We start from the raw sequence: 25,888 nt of genomic DNA, 5'->3' as shown, positions 1-25,888 counted from the left end.
ATTTTTAATTTTTTACGCAGCGTTTCTACCAGTTTTTATCAATAACAGTTTTTACTTGAGTTTTAACACGCATCACTCTAGTAAAAACGTAAATTTTTACGTTTTCACACTAGTTTTTGACAACAATGCTTGCCTTTATGCAGTGGACCTCAGTTTGGTTGTGTATATGCAGTAGAAGAAAATCTTCTCTTATAACATGAGAAATCAATAACCCTTTAATTTATAGGTTAATTTTTTTCATGTTATATAAGAGAAATTTTTTTTCTACACACAAAATAAAATGAGAAAAATTGGTGGATCCCATCATATGTTTGTGAATGAATTCTTTTTCTTTCATGTAAAATGAAAAAAGATTAACTCATAATTTATATGACAAATACTATTTTCATTTTACATGTTCTCTTACTTAAAAAATTCCATTTTTCTTTGCTTTTTTTAATAGTAGGTCCGTATTAACTTTTCTTTGTAGTGTGAGAGAACTAATCAGAGTCATATTCCCATATTTTCCATTATATAAATATGAAGTTAGGTAAGCATAAGATAATTGATTCCCGTTGAATTCTTTCTTTCCATCCTGTTTGGATTTAAAGTGAATTGTAAGGGATCCGTTATATATCATGTATATTCAACGACTCGCAACGGGACCACAGGTGAACCCGCAAAAAATAAGGGATCCATCTTAAACTAATCATCAAACATCATAGCAACAAACAACATACGAGACCAAACACACAACAACACTGTCCTCATTTCTGTCGTTGCCTTCAATTCTCCATCCTCCTCCTCTCTTTCTCTCTTCATTGATCAATATAATATCAAAATTTAGAAAAGCAAAAAATTACAAAAAAAATGGCGATTAATTCACCAGCTCGTTGTTGCGTGCCATCTCTGCATCGCTCTTTACCTTTTCGCTCCATTCTCGCACCCACTTCCAGACCCATCTTCTTCCACCAAACTCCGACCCTGAGGCTCGTCTCGGTTCGGTCCCACGCACCCGGTTCGGAGGAGTTGGGTTCACAAAAGAGACGGTTCGGCTTGGAACACTCTCATACCTCCATTGGGTTCTCCACTTCGTCTTCGTCTTCGTCTGTGATTGATTTTCTTACTCTCTGCCACCGGCTCAAGGTACAAACGCTAAAGCACTCACCTTTTCTTCATCTCTCTTTTTTCTTGTATTGAAAGTTTGGTACTTTTTAAGGTTCGAATTGGGATCCTAAAATTCCCAATTTGATCTTTCTTTCTTTTTTGTATTGAAAGTTTGATATTTTTTATGACAAAAAAGAGAGTAAAAAAAAAAGAACTACGATTCTGGTGGTTATTGAAACCTGTGAGAGGAAAATGTGATCAAAGATATGATGATATTTCTTGGTGGCTGCCTCTGTTGGATAGGTTAGTTAACTTTTCTATTGGTTTAAAAGCAAAGGAAAAACCTGCTTCTGTCAGGGAAGGTTTATGCAATGTTAATTTGTAATATCATACATGAAGAGGAGGGGGATTTTTGGCTACAGCTAATTGGATTATAAGCATGAAGGTTGAAAAAGGTGAAGGAGAACAAACTTGAGAGGTTGGAAAGTCTCTCTGTCAGATATTCAATTACAGCAACATTTGTGAACTGTTGCGGAATAAGAACTAGGTCTGTATCCCTCAAGGGGCATGGTATCTCAAAGTATGGGTGCTCAAGGAGGCAGTGACATAGACCAAAGCTTAAAGAGAGTCACCGTAAACAGTCACAAAGGAGGCTGTGAATTGGGGGGTTGTGACGGTCGCGGTGGTTCTAAAATCCCACAGAATAATAGCTTATAAAAATGTGTAATATTGGGTACCACTTCTATGGGAGAAGAAGAATTTATATAGGTGGGAAAATATTCCCTAATGAAGAGAGAGAGAGAAAATGAGCCAAAAACCGTTAGCTCAGGCCTCACTCTTGCAGTGAGGCACTGCCTCACCACGGTGTGTACGGTGGTGAGTTGTGTAGGAAGAGGGGAATTCCCTAAGGTGAGGTCTATGAGCTCACCTGTGGGGTGCTATGGGCTAGACCCTTATTGTGCCCATCTTACTGGGCCTATGTGGACTGGCCAGAACAATTTGTTTCCTCTATAAATTTCAAGTGAGATGAAATTTTCTTAAGGGAGAGGAAAAGCCGACTGGGCGTCCACTACTGTTCCTACCTTAGCATCTGACTGACTAGTCTATTTGCACATTCATTCCAACTTTCCATTGTAGACTTTTTCCATATTCGTTAATCAGCATGCCTGAGAAATGGGGCAGATGTCTTTTTGCTAAAACCCCATAAATTAAGAAGAGAGTGATTATCCTGGGGAACTGTTTGTTACCAATTTCGTTTACATACGCTGACTCAATACATATCTTCATGAATGTGCTGGCTTTCGAAGCTTGAGAGTTTTTGCCATTCATTCTTACTATACTTTTGTATCTGGTTACTGTGTAGACTGTTTATAATTAGGTTTGTTATTCATATTGAAAGAAAATGATGCTGCAATATGAATTGACAAATTGTGGATGTAGACTGGTTCTTCAACTCTGATTGAATAATAATATACTCTCTTCTTGCCATACATATGTGCCTTGTAGACCACAAAAAGGAAAGGATGGGTTAATCATGGGATAAAAGGTGCTGAATCAATTGCTGACCATATGTATCGCATGGCTTTAATGGCGTTAATTGCTGGCGATGTTCCTGGATTGAATAGAGAAAGGTTTCACATTGAATTTCTTTTTTTATTTGAATTTGTATGATGCTTATATCTGTTTGGTCTCAGTCCCTTGGATTGTTATATTTTGAGATGCATCCTTAGATTCCATGATTAAGTGAAACTGTTAAAATAGAGTACATTGATCCTACTGTATTATTGACTTTGGTTGGATATTGAGATCACATTGCTTGGATCATGTGACCTTTTTGGCGTGAGTTGAAAGGTTTTATTGGAGTGTATGGTGTTACATAGTTGTGGCCTTTCTATTTTCCACTACTATCTTTCTGTTCTACACAATTTGTGATATGCAGTTTGGTATATGGTTTACTATATTAGCATATTTTAGATATAATTTTAGAAAATCAATAAAGACTAAAAGGTTTCTTGCACTTATCCAATCTTGGGAACAGTTGTAGCTACTAATAACACTTGAACCTTATGAGCTTGTTTTCAGGCTTATATTGCACATCCTGCAATAAATAATCTTTTTTCATGGTGGGTAGGGAGGTGACTTTGGGTCATGTGTTTCTTAGAAAGAACAACTTGAAAATAGAAATAACTCTTGCAGCTAGAGACATTGACTTAGGTAAGGGCCACATCTTTCCACTTCTGGTCCATTCTTGAGCTTAATTTCACTGCTTCCTGCTTTTTATTTAAAAAAAAAAAAGGAAAAAAAAAGCGTGGCACTTCACTTCTATCTGGCATTAATTGTGACTGGACAGTAAATTGCCTGTTTCAAAAATCTTGTTCAAGCTAGCTCCTCTAATCATTGTTGCAAAGTTGCTAGCTAGGTAATTGTTGTTGTCACAGATTAGCGAGATATTTCTTTGTCCGTGAGATTTGTAAATCTGTACTCAGTCTAGATTGTATCAGAGTATATAATTTATGCACTATGGTCGTTAGCCAAAATAACACAATTTTTTGACCTTGTGAATATTATCTGTCTAATAGTGTGAGTCAGTATATTTATATCTCAGCTCACTGATTTTGGTCCCAAACTTCCTTATCTCCATATATTATCTTTGTTGGAGTAATTTACTTTGTTTACTTGCCCCTGCTCCTGTTACTTATATTTACCGGATTTGTTTTAGGTAATCCCCTTGAGTTTCTTTTAAACTCATGTTTCCTGCTGTGCAGATGTATTAAAATAGCCCTCGTGCATGATATTGCAGAAGGTATCTGTCTTATTCCCGCTGAAAGAATTTTTTCTGCAGTTACTTATATTAAATCTTAAGCATCAAATTTTAGATGATTTGCTATCTGTTGTACTGAGTCAAAACCAAAATTTTCAAATTTCATCAAAATAACTGGCTGGTAAGTCATGTCCTTGAAAGCTGCAATAATTGATAGTTTTCACAGGGCTCTGTAGCATAAATTATAGAGGATGTGTGTTCATTTTATATTATGTGACCGTCCTGTTCTGCCAGGCAGAACACTTCCAAGGCTTTGTCAATTTTGTACAATTCAGTTCTCTACCTTAATGATAATCAGTGGATTAATAACATCATGTTGAATGAACGTTGCTAGGTAATCATTACTTCATATTGACTCCGCCTATTAAATGATTGAATATGCTAAAATATCCAACTGGAATAATTAGATAAACATTTCCAAAAACTGATTGTATTAATTTTTGTTATTCAGTGGAAGTTAGAGTTTATAACATGTATAAAGAAGGCAAAAATCCATAAACGAGTGTTGGATTATTTGACTTTCTTCCCCAAATTGTGACTTAGTCTTATGTGATTGTGGACACTGGACACATTGTTTTTCCTCGAGTATATTTCTAAGAGAAAGTGCTCCGGGGTTTGCCCTTTATATTTCTAAGAGAAAGATAAAAAGGAAATTGGCTGAGGCATCAAGTCTTCTTTGATATATTGCTAATTTATAATATATATTGAAGTCTGATTTTGGTTTTGCTTTCAATAGCTATTGTAGGAGACATAACACCATCTGATGGTGTGCCCAAGGCTGAGAAGAGCAGAATGGAGCAGGAAGCTTTGAATAAAATGTGTGAAGTTCTTGGTGGAGGGATGAGAGGTATTGCAAATTATTTTCACGGAGTTTCCAAATTTGGCATCAAATTCACTTGTGGTCACTTTTTTTTTTTTTATTTGCAGCTGAAGAGATCAAAGAACTGTGGTCGGAATATGAAAACAATTCTTCTTTGGAGGCTAATCTTGTTAAAGATTTTGACAAGGTACACATGTGCTACCTGATACAGAGGGAACTTTCATGTGTGAGCATGGATATTGTAACTAAAATTAACATGTCTCTTAGGTTGTCGACTATTTGGCAGTAGCAGAAAAGTTAGATTTAGAAAAACTAAATATTGGCAACAGGAAAACAAGGAGGGGGGCAATAGATGTATTGAAGTTCTTGTTCCTTTTTTTCTTGGGTTTTTAGAGACAGAAGGAAAGTAGAAATATCAACTATGAAGTAGGTAAGGTATGCTTGAAGATGTAAAAAAAAAAATAGAAGAACAAAATTGAGAAAATAAAAACATGTAAGTAGGCCCCTTCTCTCTGCTGGTCAGAAAGGGCAGCTCTCTTAAAACTGCCATCACCAAAACGAACGCATGAACATAATCCTACCCATTTAAAGATGCTGGCAATTCACTCCAAAGCCAAATGCACCAAAGACCCATAAAATTTTGGGCTTTGTTTTTACCATAACCTTTATAGCAAACCATCAGAAACTGCTTCAATATATAAGGGCACACGCAATGGTTCGCTAGGGATCCCAAAAAGTAGTGAGACCTATGAAATTTCCACTTTAATCAAAGCCAAAAAGGCTAACTCAAGACCAAACTAACAATATATGGCCCAAAGTCACTTCTTAATATTGAAGAAGGAGATGAAAGACACTAGCACACGACATGAAACTGTACGACATTCCGACACGTCAATTCATTTCAACATATTCGGACACATTTTAATATATAAGGGCACACCCAATGAAACAAAACTGATAATATCCATCAATTTAATAACCTAACAAACAAATGAATTTAATAACTTAACAAACACGTCAATTTTATATTTAATAACTTAACAAACAAATGAAACAAAACTGATAATATTCATCAATTTAACTAAAAAAGATTCAAAGAAAATAAATCATTTCCACAATTCTGATACGTTAATATAAAGCAAAAAGAGTAGAATATCCATAGAAAACCATAAATTATGGTCCAAGACAAACTGTTGTAGGAGATTTATTAAAACCTTTGAATTCAGAATATGGTAAAGTCGCTCCGGGGTGGGGGACTACACCTTTGATGGGTGTTGCAATGGCGCTATTTAAATCCGGTGGATGTCTATTTTTCAGGCTGTCCAGGACATTATTTAAATTAATAAATCTAACAATCTCATCGAAAACTTACAGCAGCTTGCCAAACAAAAGCTAAGAGAAAAAAGAGTAAGGGTATTGCTGGCATAATATCTACAACTGGATTCAAAAAAGTGTAGGCTTCGGGTAATTTAGCCAAGAACAAACTACTTGGATAAAGAGTAGGGTGAATACAAATACAGACAAAATTAAAGATATTAAGCATAACAAACATTTTGTTCTTTAATAAAATTCACTATATTTTTTCTTTTTTTGAATTCGCATTTTTTATTATTGTATTTGATTGTATATATATATAATTATAATATATGTACAATATTAATATGTGTAATAAAATTATATATTTTTATTCCAATTTTGTTCTATTTTATTAATATTCTATTTTTTTAATCTTCTATTTGAAATATCCATAGAAAACCATAAATTATGTAGACTATATTCATGGAGCATTTTCATCTAGATTAAGTGATTAACACTTTTTTAAGTTTTTTTTTTTTTTTTGATAAACATTTTTTTAAGTTTTTATTAAATGTATTTTAACTTTTTCAAAATCATAATTTTATTAATGTATTTTAGTTTTTTTTAAATTATAATTTTATTACAAAAATGACATTTGACCGTGTCGGACACAAACAAATTTGCATGCTGGATCTATCAACGTGTTGGAAATGTTGACCATGTGTCGCAGCATGTCGGATCGTGTCGGGATATCCGACACCGACTCTTTAGGTTTTTTGAAGTGTATGTGCTTCATAGATAACAGTTGTGGAGCTAAACCCGATGATAATTCTGTGGATGCTCTCTTGAACTGAATTTGATTTTTCTTATGAGCTTAGGATAGCCTAACCTAGGGCTGATTGTTATAAATTTTAATTTTTTCCATAACTATTTTGGTTATGAATTTTGAATTTTAGATCTTGTTATCATCCTGTTATCTAGACCAAGGAAATCTATCATCTTAGATGTTTCTGAAAGAGGGGATGTTAGTACATGGGTTTGGTTTTGGACATGTTTACTTGGAAAGACCCAAGTTGTCGGTTGCAGTTCCGGAAAACAGCCTCTTTGCAAATATGCAAGGGTAAGGTTGCGTACAAGGATTGCTCTTACCCCAATCTCGCTAGTCGGGGTTTAATGGGGAGTGGGTTTTTATTTAGATTTGTCTTTTGAAGTGAATTGGTAGGAGACTAGGAGAATGGTAAGTTCCATGCATAAACAATACAAAAAAAAGTGGGAAATGGTCTGAATACCGGTTGTATAAAATAAATTACAGAGCACAAAAAAAGGCTATGTACTCTATTGGCAAAGTTTTGGCAAAAAAGATTTCATTGACATTACAAATGACCTCTACATGATCAGTTTTTTAATATCCCAGTGTTTTTTAATCTTCAAGACGTTCAAGGGAGTAAAGTACATGTTTTTGAAACATGAGAAGGAAACTTTTTTGTGATAAATTTATTGAGACAAAAATTTCACAAAAAAAAGTGTAATTTGCCCATTATTTTTTTTGTTATCATAACATGGAACTGTAATATCTTGATCTTGTGGTTGCTTTCTAATTGCATTGCCTTGCTCCTCTAAATTCTGATCAGGTTGAAATGATTCTACAAGCGCTGGAATATGAAATGGGTAAGTTATAGATGGATACATTTGCATGTGGCCTTTGAATTCATACCATGATACCACCTTAAGTTTGGAATTCTTAAAACAGTTGAACTTCTCAAGCTTTTTGACAAGTTGATAGTTCTTCCTAAAGTCAATACTACTTTTACTGAATACTATTCATTATATGCTTTATAATGCTAAGTATCTCAAATGATATTGTACCTTGTGGCAGAACATGGAAAAGTGTTGGATGAATTTTTCCTTTCAACTGCAGGTAGAGATGAAACCCTTTTTTTTTTCTCTTCTCATAAATGAATGATCATATCTTTATTTGAACCTGTGTCAACCACTTCATCTTTTATTTGGTCTTCAGGGAAGTTTCAAACTGAAATAGGAAAAAATTGGGCAGCTGAGATCATTTCAAGAAGAAAATCTTTATCAGCAAATAGGATGAGTTGATATAGTGGCTAACAAGTGGTGCCATCGTAGCTTGAGTGATTGTGGTTGGTTAGAATGACACAATGGCTAACTCAACTACCAACCAATAAACACTCTTTGATGCATAACAGGGTTCTGGAGTTGACATTATTTGGGATGATATCTTTCTGTTGTCCCTGCCTTATAAGTAATAAGTTATTTTCCCCCCTCTTTTTTTGGATTCATTTAAACTTAGCTTTTCCTTTTTATTCTTTTTTTTTTTTGTTAACAATGTAGTGTAAATTACTATCATATATTTCGGCAAATACTATACTTCTTGTAATTTGTTCTCTAAGAAAGAGTTGGAAGTTGTAATTATTGGATCCTATTGATTTTTACTTCTTTTTTTTCGCAGAGTGGAAAAAAGAAAAAGAAAATTACTAAACAGAAGTAACAATAGAGTAATTCAGAACACCAGCTAAATTTAGGGAGCGTTTGGTACAAGGGATTTTTTAGGATTTTCGAAAAATTGAAAGTGGTAATCTTATTTACCTACGTTTGGTATAATATTTTTAAATTTTTTTCGTGAATCTGATTTTTTCGAGATTTTATTTTGTGTGTAAAGTTTTTTGAAAAAATCATCCAAGAATATAATTCAGGAGGTGGTATTCTAGAATTTCTATGGCAAGAGAAAATTTAATACAACTAAATATAGCATTAAGAAAATTAACTTAATATTCTCAGAAATACGTTAGTCTATCAAATAATTGTTTGATAACATTTTTAGAAAACTCATTTTCTCATCAGATTTTTGAAAATAGTGATTCCAGAATAAAAGAAAAATTTATCATCTATTAAACGTTTTTAAGAAATAGCGGTGTTGCAGCGCTTGTGGCATAAGACGATGAATTCTAATCCTTTCTCCTCAGGAAATTGCTCGAATTATAATTTTTATTTTATTTTATTAATTAAATAATTTAAATTTATTTTTTATTAATAAAACCTGCATATATTATTTTGTCCAGTGTGTACGTTTCTCATGCAAAAAGTTGTTCGTGAGAATTTTGATTTGATTTGGGTTGAATTTTTTCTCTCTCGTTATAATAGTGTTTTACTTGGAAAAGGGTTGGGTACTCAGACTATGTCAATGTAGGTATAGGCGTATAGCTTACGTTCAGATTGACCAAACTGTCACCGTTCCATAACTAATTTTTTTAAATATCACATCAACAGTAAAATATACTTAAATGTCACGAGGGCAAGTTCGCCAAGGCTCGTAGCAAATTTTGTGTGATGATGTGTCACGTTTCTGGTGGACACGTAGATCGCTACAGTCACCAACGATCTCCGTAGCAATTAATATCTCACCTGTCAGGCCACGTGGCTTGCATGGAAGGAAGGTCGCTGGCCACATCAGCGAACTCTGTGTAACGGCTAGAATGCCACGTGGGTGATATGCACCAAGTTCGCTGGGGCAACGAACTTAGTGTAACGGCTATTTTTCACAGCCCTATATACCCCCCCTCTCTCTCTCATTTTTTTTCTCTCACTTTCCTCCTTTCTTAATTTTCTTTTTCTCTCATTTCCATTCTTTTTCTTCATTTGAGGTTAGTCATTTATGATTTCATTAATTTTTTTTACAGTTTTTTATTGTTATTTAATATTTGTTAATTATATTATATATAGGATGAAACATTAGGTTAGATGACATATTATTTGTTTTATTATTTTAATTAGTTTAATATTAGTAGTTTAGTAATTAATTGCATGTTAATGTTAGTAGTTAAATATTTTATAATGTAATTAATCTATTTAATAACTTTTTTTATATGCATTATTTATTTAAAGGATTTAGGTTAGATATTTTTAAATTAATGTTGTTGTATTTTGTATTTAATAATTTGTTAATTATGCAATAAAAAATAATATTGAATTAAATAAAATTATTTAGTTCTAAGATTGAAAATTAGGTTAGAAAATTTTGACATTGGCTTATAATATGTATGATAATCTTATTAGGAGTAGTAATTTATATTAATGTATTATTTAATAATATTAATTGTTTGATATTATTTATAGGGTTGAAATCTAGGTTAGAAAATTTATTTTAATGTTGTTAGATTTTGTATTTAATAAATTCTTGATTATGCAATAATTAATATATTTGAATTAATTAACATTATTTAGTTATAGGATTGAAAAATAGGTTAGAAATTTTTTGACAATAATGTTTCTATTTATTTATTTATTAGTAATTAGTATTTATGTTTAGCTATTATATAATTTTTGTATAATATAATATATTTCTTTGTATGCAAGTATTTATTTTTTAAATATAATATAATTTAAATATAATATATTATATTAAATAACAATATTGATTTATTTATTTCTTAGTAATTAGTATTTAATTTTTATATATTATTTAATTTTTGTATAACAATTTGGATATTATTGTATTTTATAATTTAATATATTATATAATCTTTGTGTTACACAATTAATCTTGTTCAATCATTGTATTTTATAATTTTTATTATGCAATTGTTGTTACTAATAATCAAATAACATTATTTTGTTATAGGTTTGAAAATACCATTGTAGAATATTATTTGTGTTATATTATTTATTGAGTATGCATTATTATCCAAATTTTAGTATGTCATTACTAGTGTTATTAATTGTGCTAAGTATATTAATGTTGTTATTATTTATTATTTAGTATGTAATATTTAATTATATATGGATTATAGAATAATTAAATAATGTTGAATATTTATTCATTTCTTAGTAATTATTTATTTTTTGTAAATAGATCAATGGAGCAGCAGGACCCGCACCAGACTTTCATTGACCCTGGTCCATCCATGCGTTCTCTCCTGACATTGCAGGACAAACACATCTCCACGCATGTGTGGAACGCATCAGATGACGCAAATGCACGTGATCGTGTCCTCAATGTCAGACACGTTGCGTCACACGATCATTGGTAGGTTTCTGGCACCTTTAAGAACCTTGTTAACACACTCAGACAAGTTTGTAGTCATGTGGCCAAATCGTCTTCCTTCTGCATTGTAAGATATACTCCATTTTTCCTTCGGAATTCGATCAATCCATATTGCAATTTAAGGGTTAGATTCTTTAAATTTTTCCAAACCAGCGTCAAAGTCCAATCGCGATGTAGTATAACCTTCGCATCACAACACATAATTGGAAATAACATTAAATTAGTAATATACACACAAGCAATTGGAAACAAATAGCAAACATAGAGCAAGAACCATACCTAACTTCTTTAACTGCTTCTTCAACATCATATTTTTGAACTTATGATTAAAATTACTTGCCACATGTCTCAAGAAAAAAACATGGTAAGCTTTGGGTGGTTGCCACCCTAGGTCAACATTATTGACAACAGTCAATATACTGATATGTCGATCAAACACAAGACATATTCCATCTTTCTGAGTCACATGCAGGACCAGTTTTCAATATTTTCACAATTAACAATAGCAAAAGCAACAGGCAAGACAAAATTGTTATCGTCAACGGCTGTAGCAATCAATAGGGTTCCGCGATATTTTCCATACAAATGTGTCCCATCGATTTGGAGCATAGGCTTACAATAATTAAATGCATCACAACACTATTTGAATGTAGGGGTGGAAATTTCTGACACGACCCGCTAACCCGACCCGGACTCGACACGAAATTTTCGTGTTTGGGTCAACTCGTTTACTGTTCGGGTCGTGTTCGGGTTGAAGAAAAATGACACGAAAAAATTCGTGTCGGGTTCGGGTCAACCCGTTAACCCGCTCTGACCCGCAAATAATTTTTGTATAAGGTTATTATAGTCATTTTAGGGAGTGGTATAAAAAAAATAACATAAACTTAGGGTTTCAAACAACCCTTTTCACTCAGCAGTGGCTTTATTGGATGTATATGCTTTTATTGGATGTAAAATCAGTGCCTAAATACAGGTTTTGAATGTGAGCATTCTAAAACTCGTGTCAGATCGGGTCGGGTCGAGTCGTGTTAACATGTGTAATAATGGGTCATGGTTATATTATAAGGTTACTCGTGTCGTGTCGTGTCAACCCGTAAAATAAGCGGGTCGTGTCCGGGTTGAGAATTTTGACACGAATAATTAATCGGGTCGTGTTCGGGTTGAGGTTTTTCGTGTCGTGTAAAATTCGGGTCGGGTCGGGTTGACACGAATTGCCACCCCTATTTGAATGTCCAAAAAACCCTTTTGAACACCTTGTGCGATCCATCGAGGCGACCATCAATCCTATGTTCATTCACGTCCAGTTTATAAGCAGACCCTAGAGAAAACAATAACATATAATCCAACCATCTCGGCAAAAACGTGTACGACTCATCCCAATCCCCAAAAACCTTCACAATTGCCTTCTGCTTTGCTTTCCAGGCCTTTCTGTATGATATATGAAATCCTAGATTTGATGCAATCCTCTCCTGGATTAAGCCAATTTTTACGCTAGGCTCTTCACGTATCATTTCTGCGGTTTGACAAACAACAACACATTAATGTTATGAAGACGGTATTTATTGAAACATATAGAGGCTGGTTGACTTACCGATGATCAATGAACAAATGAAATTAGAGTTAAGTTGTTTGTGATCCTGTGAAAGTGTTTGAGTAACACATGTATGGATGTTGTTCCATATGCCTATTATCCATTCATGACCGCCTTTTTTCAGGTATGCTTGCATCCTCCATAGACAACCGTATTTGTGATTTTGACAAATCATTATCAGTCTTTTCGTATCACTTTTTAGCACGACATTTGTGCGATTATTGGCCATACAATATTGTTTGATTGCCATTTGTATATCCTGCTTGCTTTCAAACTGCTGGTCCTTATAGAGCTCTTGACCCATTTGCCAATTTGGTACTTGTGCCCCATGCATGTCATCAATTTCTTGATCAGGGTGTGCCCAGTTAATGTTCGTGTAAAGTGGTATTTGCGACCAAAATGGTACATTATCCTCCCCTGTTTGACACAAGTTCGCATTTCATTACTAATACCATTTCAAAAAAAGACAACATAACAACGGTAAATAACCTAACCTGGAGCAAGTGGTGGGTCATACGTACCAACAATGCCCGGTGATGGAATCGATTCAAACAATGCAGTAGACGGCTCCATTTCGAAATCACCATCAACGTCTGCATCCGATGAGTCACTGTCAGGGACTAGACCTTCATCAACCTCTTCCTTGGAACTATTAGTACGCCACGAGGGATCATACATGTAATTGGCAGGAATCACATCTAAAGGCATTGTTAGTGGGGGTGATGGTGGTGGGGGTGAGACATGCATATCATCCGGAGTTACTTGCGGCTCCCTGTTAATGTCTATGGAGTAACTGGTAGGGACGGAACTTTGCGTGCTTGCCTCTCCACCGGTGTTTACTTCCGCATACAACTCGATGCATGAGGACTCTCCATGCTGTCGAAATGCATCAACTACTAATGACACATCTTCATCCTCCACCACCTCCACAGCAACCCATTGCACCGGGTTACCAGAAGCGCATCTAGCAATCAGTCGAGACAGGAATTGACCTCGTTGTAATCTCAACTTCTTGTATATTATTTTCTTCAGCTCAGTATATTTGCAACGCGGACTCATACGGAACATCTTCGTATCTCCTTCAAACACTTGACCGTTCGATCCAAAATATCTTCTCCCATTGTAATATAGAAGACAAATTACATCGTTGTTACTCTCACTCATTATGTACTGAAATAGTAAAAAGAAAAACAACGATGGAAACATTAAAGGAAAACGGACGAGAATGACAGTGGGTTTGGGAGGAGTGTTTAAATAGCACTGAGTTCGCTACCTAGGCCAGCGAACTGTAATTATCGGCAGGTAGTTCGCTTACCCATGCAGCGAGCTTTCAGGGAGCTGCCACGTGACACAGAGTTCGCTACAGGGTCCAGCGGACTGTGTCAATGGCTGCCACTTGGCACCAAGTTCGCTGTCCATTTCAGCGAACTGTGTGCCAATTGACAGATGGTAAGAAGTTCGCTTGGACCCCAGCGAACTACGTTCGGGTCAGACAGGTGGCACACAGAGTTCGCTCTGTAGAGCAGCGAACTTGTCCTACGTGTCAGCACTTATTGCTGCAGAGTTCGCATCTGTCAGTAGCGAACTTGAGCACCATCAGGAAGCTGACACATCAGCATGCCTAGTTCGCTACCACTCCCAGCGAACTTGCCTACGTGGCAGTTTGGAAAAAAAAGTCCGTAGGCGTGACATTTAGGTAAAAAAATCTTGGAACAGTGGCACAATAGTTACTGTTCCTTCAGATACTGTCGACACAATATTTCTTATATAATCTGAATTTTAGACTTTGTAATTATTATATCATCTGTAAAATAAGATAACGACTAACGAACAAAAGTAAACTTGTATTTTTTTTTTCTTAACAATTAAACGGATTCATTTCCGGATGTATAATTTAGTTATCTTAAATTTAATCTGCTAAGATATATAAAAAATCAAATTAAAAATCAATCATATACAAACCCGAGTCATATTTTTGCTTTCGACAAAGATATTTTTTGATTTTTTTTTAAACTTACAAGCGTTTTTAGATTGCTTCTTATGCATATAAAGAGAATATATTCAGCCACAGGCAAAAAATATTCCCCTGGCTATTAAACTTCAGCACCTGGTCTGAAATAATTTAATATATGACCTTGTCATGACCATTTGCATTTTTCTTGGTATTGAAGTAGCTAGCTGCTAATCCTAGTCAGTACTAATTATGATACCATTCTGATTAGATTCTCCCCAATACCTTTCTTTATCTTCTCATCCCTCTTATACGCATTAGCAGGGCACCCTTCTCTTACCATTTGGATCATGATCCTTTACATTTTTTAAAAAAATTGTATGAGATCTCAGCCATAAAAAAATGTTTTATTTTACATTAAGATAAAAGTTAAAAGTACAGAATCATTTAATATCGGTGTCGAACTAAATTTTTTGACATTTCATCAAAATTATTGATTTTTGTCGATCTAATAATTGTAATTTATTATATTATATTCATTAATTAATTATTAATTATTAATAAATTATTATCAAAATCAACCATTCAGATAAAGTGTGAAATTAAATTAAAAAGGTTTGACACTACTGTTACATGATACTATCCCAAAGTTAAAATATATAATTTAAGAAACATAAACAATTGGATTGAAAGCAAAACATCCTCCAATGTTCTTTTTAAAACTAGAGGATCCCAATTCTCACCAATCACCATTCACTATTCACCAACCATTGATTTTTCAGGTCTAAAATTCTCATGCTTGTGTTATCTGCGTGTTAAACTGTGCATAAATAAATATAATATGGCGAGTGAATCTGTGCCGTGGAAAGGGCATAAACATGCGCCTCATCCAGTGGTCACCTTTTTCATCGTTTACACCGACAATTACATATGGGGTAAAGGTGGCAAGGCCTCAGCCACTAAATAATAAACTATTAATCGTTACTTTGACTCTTTATTTTTTTTTACTTGTATGGTATATCTATTAATTTAAAATTTTAAATCAATACGTGTTTAAATTACTTTATTTTATTTGAAAAAAGTTTACAATAAAATACTTCAAAAAACTTCATATTGAAAATAAAAAATATATATATATTTTGATCCGCGTATTATTTATTTATATAATAATAATAATAATATGTTAAAAAACATAAAATAAAATTAATAAATTTACAAATAATAATATATTTTATTTATATTTTTATCATAATATAACATTGTCAGTAAAAAAGTAAATCATATATGAAAAATTATGTAAAAGATGTTTATAATATATTATAAAGATTCTATTAATGTATACCCCTGCAGCATAGATCAAGAAACAAAAATAAAAATATTAAGTTAAATAAAATCATTTACTACTTTTAAATTTTATAAATCTTATAGTATTTTAAATAATTAAAATAAGTGAAAATATTTTTTTATTCTTTAAGATGCGTCTAAAGAAATATATTTGTACTTACAAACTATACCAAAATTATATTCAAGATTGTATATAATTGAAAAATAAAAATATAATCATGGGTATATACTTAATGAAAATTTAAATTTATTAAATATTAAAAAACCTTATATAATCCACAGTAAGAGGATTTAATTTCGCATTTTCAGTTTTAATATTTTTTGTAGATATATAAATACAAAATGAAGAAAAAAAGAAAGAAAGAAATATAACTATCAAAGAGAATGGAAAAAGTAAAAGTAGAAAAGAAAAAGTAGGACACTTTTGAAGGTTTCTATTCAGTGACAAATGTTCTTAAGCTCTTCACCAGAAATCTCACCGTTATTTAAAGCGGAAAACAATTATTATGTTAAAGGAGAATTTTTTCTGCTATTAATGATACATCAAAATATATGCAATAATTTTTTATTTTTTTTAATGGAAGATAGGATCCCTTACATCTTATATTTATAGTATTTATAGTAAAAAAAAGAATTTTCCTAGAGAAAAGAGGTATCCTTATTTAAATTGCAACAGCTTTTGATCTTCACGGGGTGCCAAACATTGTTGATGGGACAAGCTGGCCCACATGGCCTGTGGGTCACGTTCTAATTTTACCTGAATGTGAAATCCTCGTCCTCTGGAGTCTGGTTCACTTCAATGATCTTATTAATCATAATTTACTTTCTTCTTCTCCATGTAAATCTCAAGGCTATCCACTATTGAAACCAGTATTAATTTTTCTTTTTACTGGAAAGATGTTATTGAATCAATTTTTACAATAATTGATACTAATTCATTTATAAGCAATTTTTTTTTTATAAACTATTTATAAAGAGAACAAAGTTTTTCCTACTAAATTTTAATATAGCTGTATATAAGAATTCAAACTCGAGACTACGAATTAAGTTAGAATAATTATTTGCCAATTGATCCACTATTTGGTGGTATTTATAACCAATTTTAAGTGCACATGTGAAATAATTTTAGAAAAAAAATAAAAAGATAATAAAAAGTTCCCACTTATTCTCTTCATTAAATTAATTAATGGTTAAAACATATTCACGTTAGAGCTTATCTTTTATTCTTAAGCTCATCCATGTATAAGTTCATTTTTAAGTTCCCACTTGGTGTGCTAAATTTTAGTAAAAAAAAAAAAAGCATTTAGTTATTATTACAATATTACATAACCCTACAAGCATAAAAGCTGTGTATAAAAACCAAAGCTAGATAGTATGCACTAAAAAATTGCAACAAAGAACCAAAAGGTCATGAGAAATGACAAATGACATTAATTAGCATTATTTCTGATGGTGTCTTATGGTGACCTTTTTATTAATAATTACATAATTTTATACTCCTTGTTCATAGCATCAAACAAATCTTGCAAAAATAAATAATAGTATCCTACGCTGCATCCAGTTTGAAGACAAATTCAACATTAATGGGTTGTGCGTGGTGGGTCATTTTCTTTTTTATCTCTATTAAATTAATCTATTTTTTTTTTTTTTTCCTTGTTGAGCTTTGGTCACGGCAAATCCATATACTTTGATGTTATGATAAATATATAGAAAAATGGAATAGCTGACAATTCTATGAACGGCGCACTTACGTTACGTGACACTTTTTATTTATTGTTTGCTTATAATTTAATGTCCAAGCTTGAACAGAATTTACGTCATAGTAGGGAGTAATGGGAAGAAGACAGAAATGGTCTTTTATTATTTCTTCTAAAATAGATTTATTGATGAAAAACAGATCAGATTTTACACAATAATTTATATAAACATTACTAATATGCTGAGTATGGGGGAAAATTGATTGAAAATTTCAGTTTTCTACATTATTGAGGTTGAGGTAGCATTCTTCGGAGTCGCTTTCGCGTGGTTTTTGGATTTGGGGCCCCCCCACAAGTCGTGGTGTAACCGTGTTCATGAGAAGACTAGGAGGAAAATTCATTTATGAAATATTAGCTACGGTTCAGAAAATCACGTTGAAGTGTTAGAACTATTCAAAGGAAACTAAGGTATTTGATTTTGATGTTTAAGGGACCTTTTGGTTTTCATGTTACAAGTAGAGTACGTTGACGATAATAATAATGTGTGATCATATTTAGGTGTAGTCACATAGAAGATTCTGAAACTCTGTCTGTATCAACAAAATCAGACAAACAGTACTAGAATCTAGATGGATTGTATGGAACAATAAAGGTAACATTTTTCAATGACTTGGTGATCCAGAATTTGGCACGTGATTGTATTTGTTCATCTGGGATTTTGTCCTCAAAACATAATATTGATATTGGTGTGATCTGGGTAATTGATCAAAAAGACTTTTTGTGATTTGGGTTATGCTGTAACAAGATTTCAGTGAACCGGGTTTTCTTTTGCTGAAAATATTAGTTTGGTTCTGACACTTCACATTGGTTTCGGTTGGGGATGTTTTTGACATCAACTATAAAGTTTCAATCTTAAGGTCCAAGACTTTGATCTGTGGCACATAAAGTTTTGGTCTTGCACCATACGTTGTGATTTATGGTATCTTAAAAGTTTGCAACTTCGGTTTGTGTTTAAGATTTGCACGTGACATGCGAGGTTCTAGTTGGATTTGATTGGTTTTAAAGATGTCAGCGGCGTCGCCGTCTCCGGCATCTTCCACCGCTGCGCCACCACCACAAACTAACTCCTCCGACACTAGTCTGCCACCGTCAACCGCCGCCACCCCACTACCGCAACAATCCTTTTCCCCTACACCTAAGAGTTCAACTTCACCACCGCCATCAACCCCACCACCATCTCAGTCCCCCCCACCTCCGGCCACCCCTTCGGCTCCTCCTCCCGCCGTGCCGTCGCCGCCTCCGCCGTCACCACCGCCTAGCCTTGCAGCTCCCCCTTTGTCAACCTCACCTCCATTGCCGCCTCCTGTAGTTACCCCTCCAACCCCACCATCAGCTCCTCCACCATCACAACAACCGCCGCCGCCATCTTCTCCGGGACGTCCATTACCGCCACCTCAATCACCGGTTCCGCCAAGAAGCTCTCCATCACCACCACCACCATCAGCTCCACCGCCATCAAACCCACCTAACAACCCATCTCCTCCACCACCACCGGATAATTCATCCCCTCCTCCAGCCGCAGCACCGCCACCCCGAATTTCGCCTCCACGGCCACCGTCTGCACCACCTCCCAGAAACTCAATTCCACCGCATGCATCACCACCGGTGAATAATTCAACTCCACCTGTGAATTCAACCCCACCGCCGGTGGCTGTGCCGCCACCAAGGTCATCAGCATCACCACCATCACAATCATCATCACCACCACCAGCATCCACCCCTCCTTCTCCTCCTCCTAAGATTAGTCCTCCTACCACACCTAGTTCTCAACCATCTCCACCTTCAAATTCTACACCAAAGCCACCTCCCCCTATCATTCAATTGGCGCCTCCTCCACGCTCACCTGTTTCACCACCACCACCACCATCACAGAATGTATCAGATAACTCAAGCTCTGGAACTGGAGGTAGTGGTGGAATTGGCACTGGTGGTGCAGTGGCCATTGGTGTTATAGTGGCTGGAATTCTGTTGATTGGCTTCATTGGAGTTGCTATTTGGTGCATGAGGAGGCAAAAGAAAAAGGTGCCTGCTAATGGTGGTTATGTCATACCATCCAATCTTGCCTCTTCACCTGAATCAGGTAAACTTGCAAATGCTTTGACATTGTTGTTTCTTTCATAGGTTGTCTTTATGTCTCACCTTTCTTTATTTGGTGGTTTGGTACTTTTGAAATTTAATATGACCGAGCTCTCTTTATTTTTGGTGCATATGTCAAGGTTTGTTGAACCACTTTGTATGACTTTCTTAATTTATCATGCCCATGATTCCAGACTGCATGAGAAATTAAACCTTGGCAAATTTCATGCCATCAAATTAATTAAAGTTTGTAACTTTGTCCAGATTCATCCTATTTTAAGACACATTCCTCAGCTCCTCTAGTACAAAGTGGCTCTGGCAGTGATGTTGTATATACACCATCTGAGTCTGGTGGACTAGGCAACTCAAGGTCATGGTTTTCATATGAAGAACTAATCAAGGCCACAAATAATTTCTCAAGTCAAAATTTTTTGGGTGAGGGTGGATTTGGTTCTGTATATAAAGGATACCTACCTGATGGCAGAGAGATAGCAGTCAAACAGCTGAAAATTGGCGGGGGTCAGGGGGAGAGAGAATTCAAAGCTGAAGTGGAAATTATTAGCCGCGTACATCATCGCCATTTGGTTTCTTTAGCGGGATATTGCATTGAAGATAACAGAAGACTACTTGTCTATGAATATGTCCCTAACAATAACCTTTATTTTCATCTACATGGTAAAACTACTTCTGAGTTATGAAAGATTGTTTCATGATATTTTGATTAACTTTGATTGTGCTAAACTGAAATTTAAATTTGCAGGGGCAGGTCAGCCTGTGCTAGACTGGGCAAACCGTGTTAAAATCGCAGCTGGTGCAGCTCGAGGAATAGCTTATCTCCATGAAGACTGTAAACACCAATCCTTTATTTTACTCTTGGGTCTTGACATGCACATGAATGCCTATCAGTCCACTTTCCTTTTGGAAATTCGAATTTTTGGAATTAGTAACAAACTGAATCGGAATTTGCATTAAAGTGAACTGATGATGGGTGCTAGAAAAACATTGTTCTCCTTTTTTTTTTATAATTTGAAACAGAATTGTAGGACATAGATACTGAGTAGTGTAGACTGTAGATATGAATTGTTGGCTAGGAGATTGGACTTTATGCATACGTTTTTTTCTGACAAATAAGGATGTTATTAGGGGGCATTTGGTGGAGGAGAAATGTTTTTGTTCCAATCACGATTCCTGAGAATATGTGGGTAAAGTGAATTTCCCAGGAAAAGTGAATTTTCCAATAATGTTACCAAAAAGCTGTTTGGTAGGCTAAAACATTCCCAGGAATGTTGGCTCAAGTTTCCTGATTCTATGTTTGGTTGATTGTCAATGATTCCTGGAAATGTGGGCTGATTTTACAAAACTAACCTTTGATGAATTTTTGAAAAAAAATTCTGATATGCCACAAAATGGTCAAAACGCGACGTTGGAGATTTAACCCAAATTTTTCAAACGAATTTGACCGTTATTAAATCAGTTTCGTTCTCAAACTAGAGCAACCCCAAATTGTTCTCAACCCTCAAATCGTCTTTAACAACAAAGGGTATTTTAGTCAAGAAAATATTAAAGTAGGACTATTTATGTCCTATAAATTATGTAAAAAAATTTCACCAGGTGGGAATTCAATAATACCACTCACCTGATGGTATTATTTCATAGGATTCTTATTCACAACTTTAATTCCCAGGAATCTCATTTTCCTAGGAAAATTTTAAGAATCCTTGGGCCAAACGTGGGTAACTAGCATTCCTAATGTGAGTTTCCTATTTATCCCTCCAACAAACGGCCCCTTAAAGTATTTTGTATAAAATCTCTAGTTAGGTTTGACTCATTCTCTGGTAATGTTTGATTGGCTGATCCGAGGTACCATTTGATTGTTATAAATACAATAGTGTAGTGGACACAGAAATTTAATACAATAATTCTCCCTCAAGCAGATGTGTGAATCAAAGAAGGTATGTTTACCTAACGTGCATGACAAGAAAAAGGGAAGTCTCATATTTTTAATGTAGCTAATATGTTCACAGATGTATATGGAGAACATTAAAGAGGGAGAAAATCACATAAAAAATATGGAGATTTTTAATCTATAAATACCAAAATCTAATTCATCATGAACTAGACTGGATAAAATAGAAGGGCTGTGTTAGGGAGTCTGCAGCCAATGAGAAACTGGGTCGAATATGGATATTTTATGACATGTATATATGTTAGAACACAGTGGTGTTGATTGATGCATGTAGCTGATCCCATCTAGTGGAATAATGCTTTAGATGTTGTATTGTTGTTTATGCTGTTGAATGTTTTGCACATTTCAGGCAATCCTCGGATTATTCACAGGGATATCAAGTCATCAAACATTCTTTTGGATTACAACTATGAAGCTCGAGTATCTACTACTACACTTATTCATAGTTTGATAATGTTTGTTCTATTTATATCCAAATCTTAGTACTCCTGTTTTTCATGTTATAGGTCTCAGATTTTGGGCTAGCCAAATTAGCTCTTGATGCAAATACACATATAACCACACGAGTCATGGGAACTTTTGGGTGGGTATTCATTAGTATATTTACAAACTTCTCTTTACATTTTTTACTATTGCACCAAGACTAGTAATCTTTTAATTCAAAAAACTGTATCATATCGATTGCTTTTTTTCCCTCTTAAAGGTATGTCGCCCCTGAATATGCGTCAAGTGGAAAATTGACTGAGAAATCTGATGTATATTCTTTTGGAGTTGTGCTTTTGGAGCTAATTACCGGACGGAAGCCAGTAGATGACTCCCAACCCTTGGGAGACGAGAGTCTAGTTGAATGGGTATATATAGATGCCAGTTTTGCTGTGATCATTCTTCTGCTACTGTAGCTATCTTTCTGCTAATCTGGTGTTTGAGAATGATTATGCTTTTCTTCTCTTTCAAAATTCCATCTATTATCATAGTAACTTGTGTGTGGAAAGGATGACAAAATGCTTAGTATTTTGTGAACCTCCACTATAGCCATAATTGCAATTCATCTTGCAAATTGCATACATGTTTTGCTGTATCTGCTGTTGAATGAAATATCTGAATGGCATATTGTTAAACACATAAAGCTGAGTGAAAATCTCAAATTTATGACATGAGATTAATTACAAACTTGGGCCTAATTAATTAGGTGTTGTTACATCTTTGTTGAGAATTGAATCACTGACCCGGGAAGGTTAAGACACACTAAAAGGATCAAAACGAGTAGTTGAATTGCCAGTTTTATATATGGCTGTGGTGTCTACTATCTGAATCTGAACGTGTATTAGTTAAACTTCTTCAATTAAATCATTCTTCAATGTTCTCAGGTCATCAACCTTTTGTAGCTAAAGATGCTACCTTTTATTTCAGGCTCGACCTTTGCTGAGTAATGCACTTGATACTGAGGATTTTGAGAGTTTGATAGATCCAAGGCTAGAAAAGAACTATGTTGAAAGTGAATTATTTTGCATGATTGAAGTTGCTGCTGCTTGTGTGCGGCATTCAGCTGCAAAGAGACCTCGCATGGGACAGGTAAATAGTGGAAAACAGCAAAAAGTTAGCTTGGATTATCAACAAGCAAACACATACAAACTAATAGTGTTGTTTTTCTTGAATTATCATGTTTCACAGGTTGTTAGAGCTTTTGACAGCTTAGCAGGTTCAGATCTAACTAATGGAATGCGACTTGGGGACAGCGAGGCGTTTGATTCTGCGCAGCAATCTGAAGAAATAAGATTATTTCGGAGGATGGCATTTGGGAGTCAAAATTATAGCACGGACTTTTTTAGCCATGCTAGTTTAAATACATGAAAGGCACTGTAGGTACTGGAAGAGTTTATTTTGGACCAAAAGATTACTGGTTGAGTTTTGTTGGTTGTAGATATGGCTGAGGTGCGTTGTTGCTTCTGATTTTGGAATTGACTGCATCAGGTTCAAACCCTCATTCTTGTAACCAATTTTCATTTTTCTTTTCATTAGCTGTTCTTTGGCAGCAATTTTGTTTTTGTAGTTAGAATTTGTAAAAAGTTACTCTTTATACTCATGATGATAAAGATTAACATATTTAACATAATGATAAAATAGATGTGTGGCTCTTGGGATGACTTTTACATAATCTCTTGAATTTCTAACAAGAGAGGAAAAGAAGTTATATGTTTTTGTGAATCTGAAAGGTGGGGGAATGGACTTCGTTGTAACATTGGCAACATATATTTGAACTGATAATAAGTAACAATTTAGAGATATGACCTTTTCTTATTTCTTTTTTAAAGTATGGTATGAAAATATTTCTAGTGACCACTGACCAGGTAAACAAACTAATTATGTGACTATATGGACTTTCTATATCAACATCTTTATCCCAAACTAGTTGGGGTTTAGGGTTATATATATATAAAAAAATGATATTTATGGACATGGTGTTGAAGGAAATTAGATTTGACATGACCTATTAAGGGAAAACCCTCACTGTACAAGATTCCCTGACTCGCGAAAGTAGGAGTGAAGGTGGATTGTATGCAACTTTACCCTTATATTTTTGCAAAGAAGCTGGTTTCCAAACTCGAACCCGTATCACAAGGCTCGCCCTCCGAGATGACCTAGTAATGAAAGTATAAAATTGAATGTTTGGAGCTGAATATAGTATAACCAGCTGCCTCTTCTCCTACCTAGGAGCAGCCCTCAGGACCTAGCTAGCACTCCTGTTGCCACCCTGGAAACTGTCATTAACCAAATATATGCTTTGAGCTACTACAGGAAATATGGAAGTTTGTCAAATTGACTTGACAAACCAATCAATACTTTTAGCATTCTTTTTATGTATTGGAATTCGGAGTAAAGCTTTGGACACAATACTTGAGCCTGGTCCTTCAATCCCCACTTAATGTTGGTAAGGGAATCAAGTCCATAAATCTTACTTCATGGGAGAATTCTATATTCAGAGTGTGTAGGGTTACTTTCTTGAGTTATTTAATTTGTAGAATCTTGTAATTATTTTAAGCATGAAATTGAATGGTTGAAACATATTTTTTTGTAAAGAGTCTACTATCAAGTTCCTTGAGCAAAGCATGTTCTTGTAACTTTGAATGCAAGAATTGTTACCTCAATCCCCCCAAGATTTATGGTTAAAACAATTACTCCTGAGGGGATTGTGTTTCTTAAACAATGCCAAGTTCTGCTGTGTTTAACTTCTTTATTGAGTGGTTTTCTAACGCATTTGTTCAGTTTACGTGCTTCCTGACCAAAAGCACAAATCAAATTTTACCGACTTAAAGGCTCTTGCTTATACATGCTCCTTTATAAAGAACTGCTGTGTTCAAATCAAATCATCAGAATTTGATCCCTGTTGTTGAACTGAATGTTACATTGTCAGATGTATGAAGAATAGAGGTTTTGTGCCAAGGAATGAAAAAAGAAGTGTGAAAATTGCTGCTACTATATAAAATTCCCTTTATTCTCAATTGAATAGGGAGTCATGTTAATTTTAGGTGTTGGCAAATAGGTTCAGATTCAAGTGGTCGAGAACACTGTTAATTATCTTTACTCTTACTGTTATCTAATTTGTTCATTTATGTTTTCCACTTTAATGTTATCTAATTTGAGTCACAACTTCCCTATTGGTATTAATTATGGCTCAAAGAGTTGAAGTTTGGGGAGATATTCTGGATCGACTCGCTTTAAAAAGATAATTAGAATTGATATTAAAAAAAAATAATAAATAAATAAAGAAAGTATGACTTAACTTCTACCCAAGATGCCTTGGATTGTTCTGTGTTTGAAATGATTGCTCCACTATTAAGGCGTTCTGTACTCCATCAATGGGATATTAATTTCGGACTAACCAGTTTTTGTGATTTTATCTTTGAGGTCTTACCCCGTTTATGCAGTTTTGAAAGCAATTATACGTAATAGGTGAATAAAGGCATATTGTATGTTTTTAATCCACTTCCACCAACAGAATTCAACACTTTACTATTTTGTTTGGTTTCTTTTCACGCTTATGATTTTGTTTAGTAATGCTTTAGCCTGCGGTAAAACAAAACTACAACATAAATATAATAATTTTTTTAAAA

At 34.4% G+C, this 25,888-nt stretch overlaps 2 protein-coding genes across 2 annotated transcripts; both read left to right on the top strand.

The window, feature by feature from the left end:
* The first annotated feature begins 726 nt into the window (after positions 1 to 726).
* Positions 727 to 8,414, top strand: LOC133287183 (5'-deoxynucleotidase hdd1). Its single transcript, XM_061484746.1, has 8 exons — positions 727 to 1,125; positions 2,593 to 2,717; positions 3,852 to 3,889; positions 4,644 to 4,754; positions 4,835 to 4,914; positions 7,655 to 7,691; positions 7,900 to 7,941; positions 8,041 to 8,414. Exons 1-8 carry the CDS (start codon positions 850 to 852, stop codon positions 8,124 to 8,126), a joined length of 795 nt encoding a protein of 264 aa, XP_061340730.1. The 5' UTR covers positions 727 to 849; the 3' UTR covers positions 8,127 to 8,414.
* Positions 8,415 to 18,279: 9,865 nt separating this feature from the next.
* On the top strand, positions 18,280 to 23,910 carry LOC133287157 (proline-rich receptor-like protein kinase PERK9). The gene is made up of 8 exons (XM_061484714.1): positions 18,280 to 19,814; positions 20,075 to 20,485; positions 20,571 to 20,657; positions 22,126 to 22,196; positions 22,283 to 22,359; positions 22,480 to 22,627; positions 23,187 to 23,348; positions 23,448 to 23,910. The coding sequence occupies exons 1-8, from the start codon at positions 18,740 to 18,742 to the stop codon at positions 23,625 to 23,627; spliced, it is 2,211 nt and encodes a 736-aa protein (XP_061340698.1). The 5' UTR covers positions 18,280 to 18,739; the 3' UTR covers positions 23,628 to 23,910.
* Positions 23,911 to 25,888: the final 1,978 nt, after the last annotated feature.

This window comes from Gastrolobium bilobum, unplaced genomic scaffold (genome assembly GCF_033153095.1).
Source record: "Gastrolobium bilobum isolate Gb01-03AN ecotype WA unplaced genomic scaffold, APGP_CSIRO_Gbil_v1 utg3288, whole genome shotgun sequence".
Taxonomy (NCBI): domain Eukaryota; kingdom Viridiplantae; phylum Streptophyta; class Magnoliopsida; order Fabales; family Fabaceae; genus Gastrolobium; species Gastrolobium bilobum.
The sequence above is the reverse complement of the archived record's forward strand: the minus strand, read 5'-3'. Positions and strand labels throughout refer to the sequence as shown.

What these genes read in the sequence shown, in the direction of transcription:
- LOC133287183 (XM_061484746.1), top strand. Translation starts at nt 850, where the DNA reads ATGGCGATTAATTCACCAGCTCGTTGTTGCGTGCCATCTCTGCATCGC. An exon ending in TTGTTAAAGATTTTGACAAG is followed by an intron (nt 4,915 to 7,654) that starts GTACACATGTGC and finishes AATTCTGATCAG; the next exon opens with GTTGAAATGATTCTACAAGC. An exon ending in AGCGCTGGAATATGAAATGG is followed by an intron (nt 7,692 to 7,899) that starts GTAAGTTATAGA and finishes ACCTTGTGGCAG; the next exon opens with AACATGGAAAAGTGTTGGAT.
- LOC133287157 (XM_061484714.1), top strand. Translation starts at nt 18,740, where the DNA reads ATGTCAGCGGCGTCGCCGTCTCCGGCATCTTCCACCGCTGCGCCACCA. An exon ending in AGCTTATCTCCATGAAGACT is followed by an intron (nt 20,658 to 22,125) that starts GTAAACACCAAT and finishes TGCACATTTCAG; the next exon opens with GCAATCCTCGGATTATTCAC. An exon ending in AGAGACCTCGCATGGGACAG is followed by an intron (nt 23,349 to 23,447) that starts GTAAATAGTGGA and finishes CATGTTTCACAG; the next exon opens with GTTGTTAGAGCTTTTGACAG.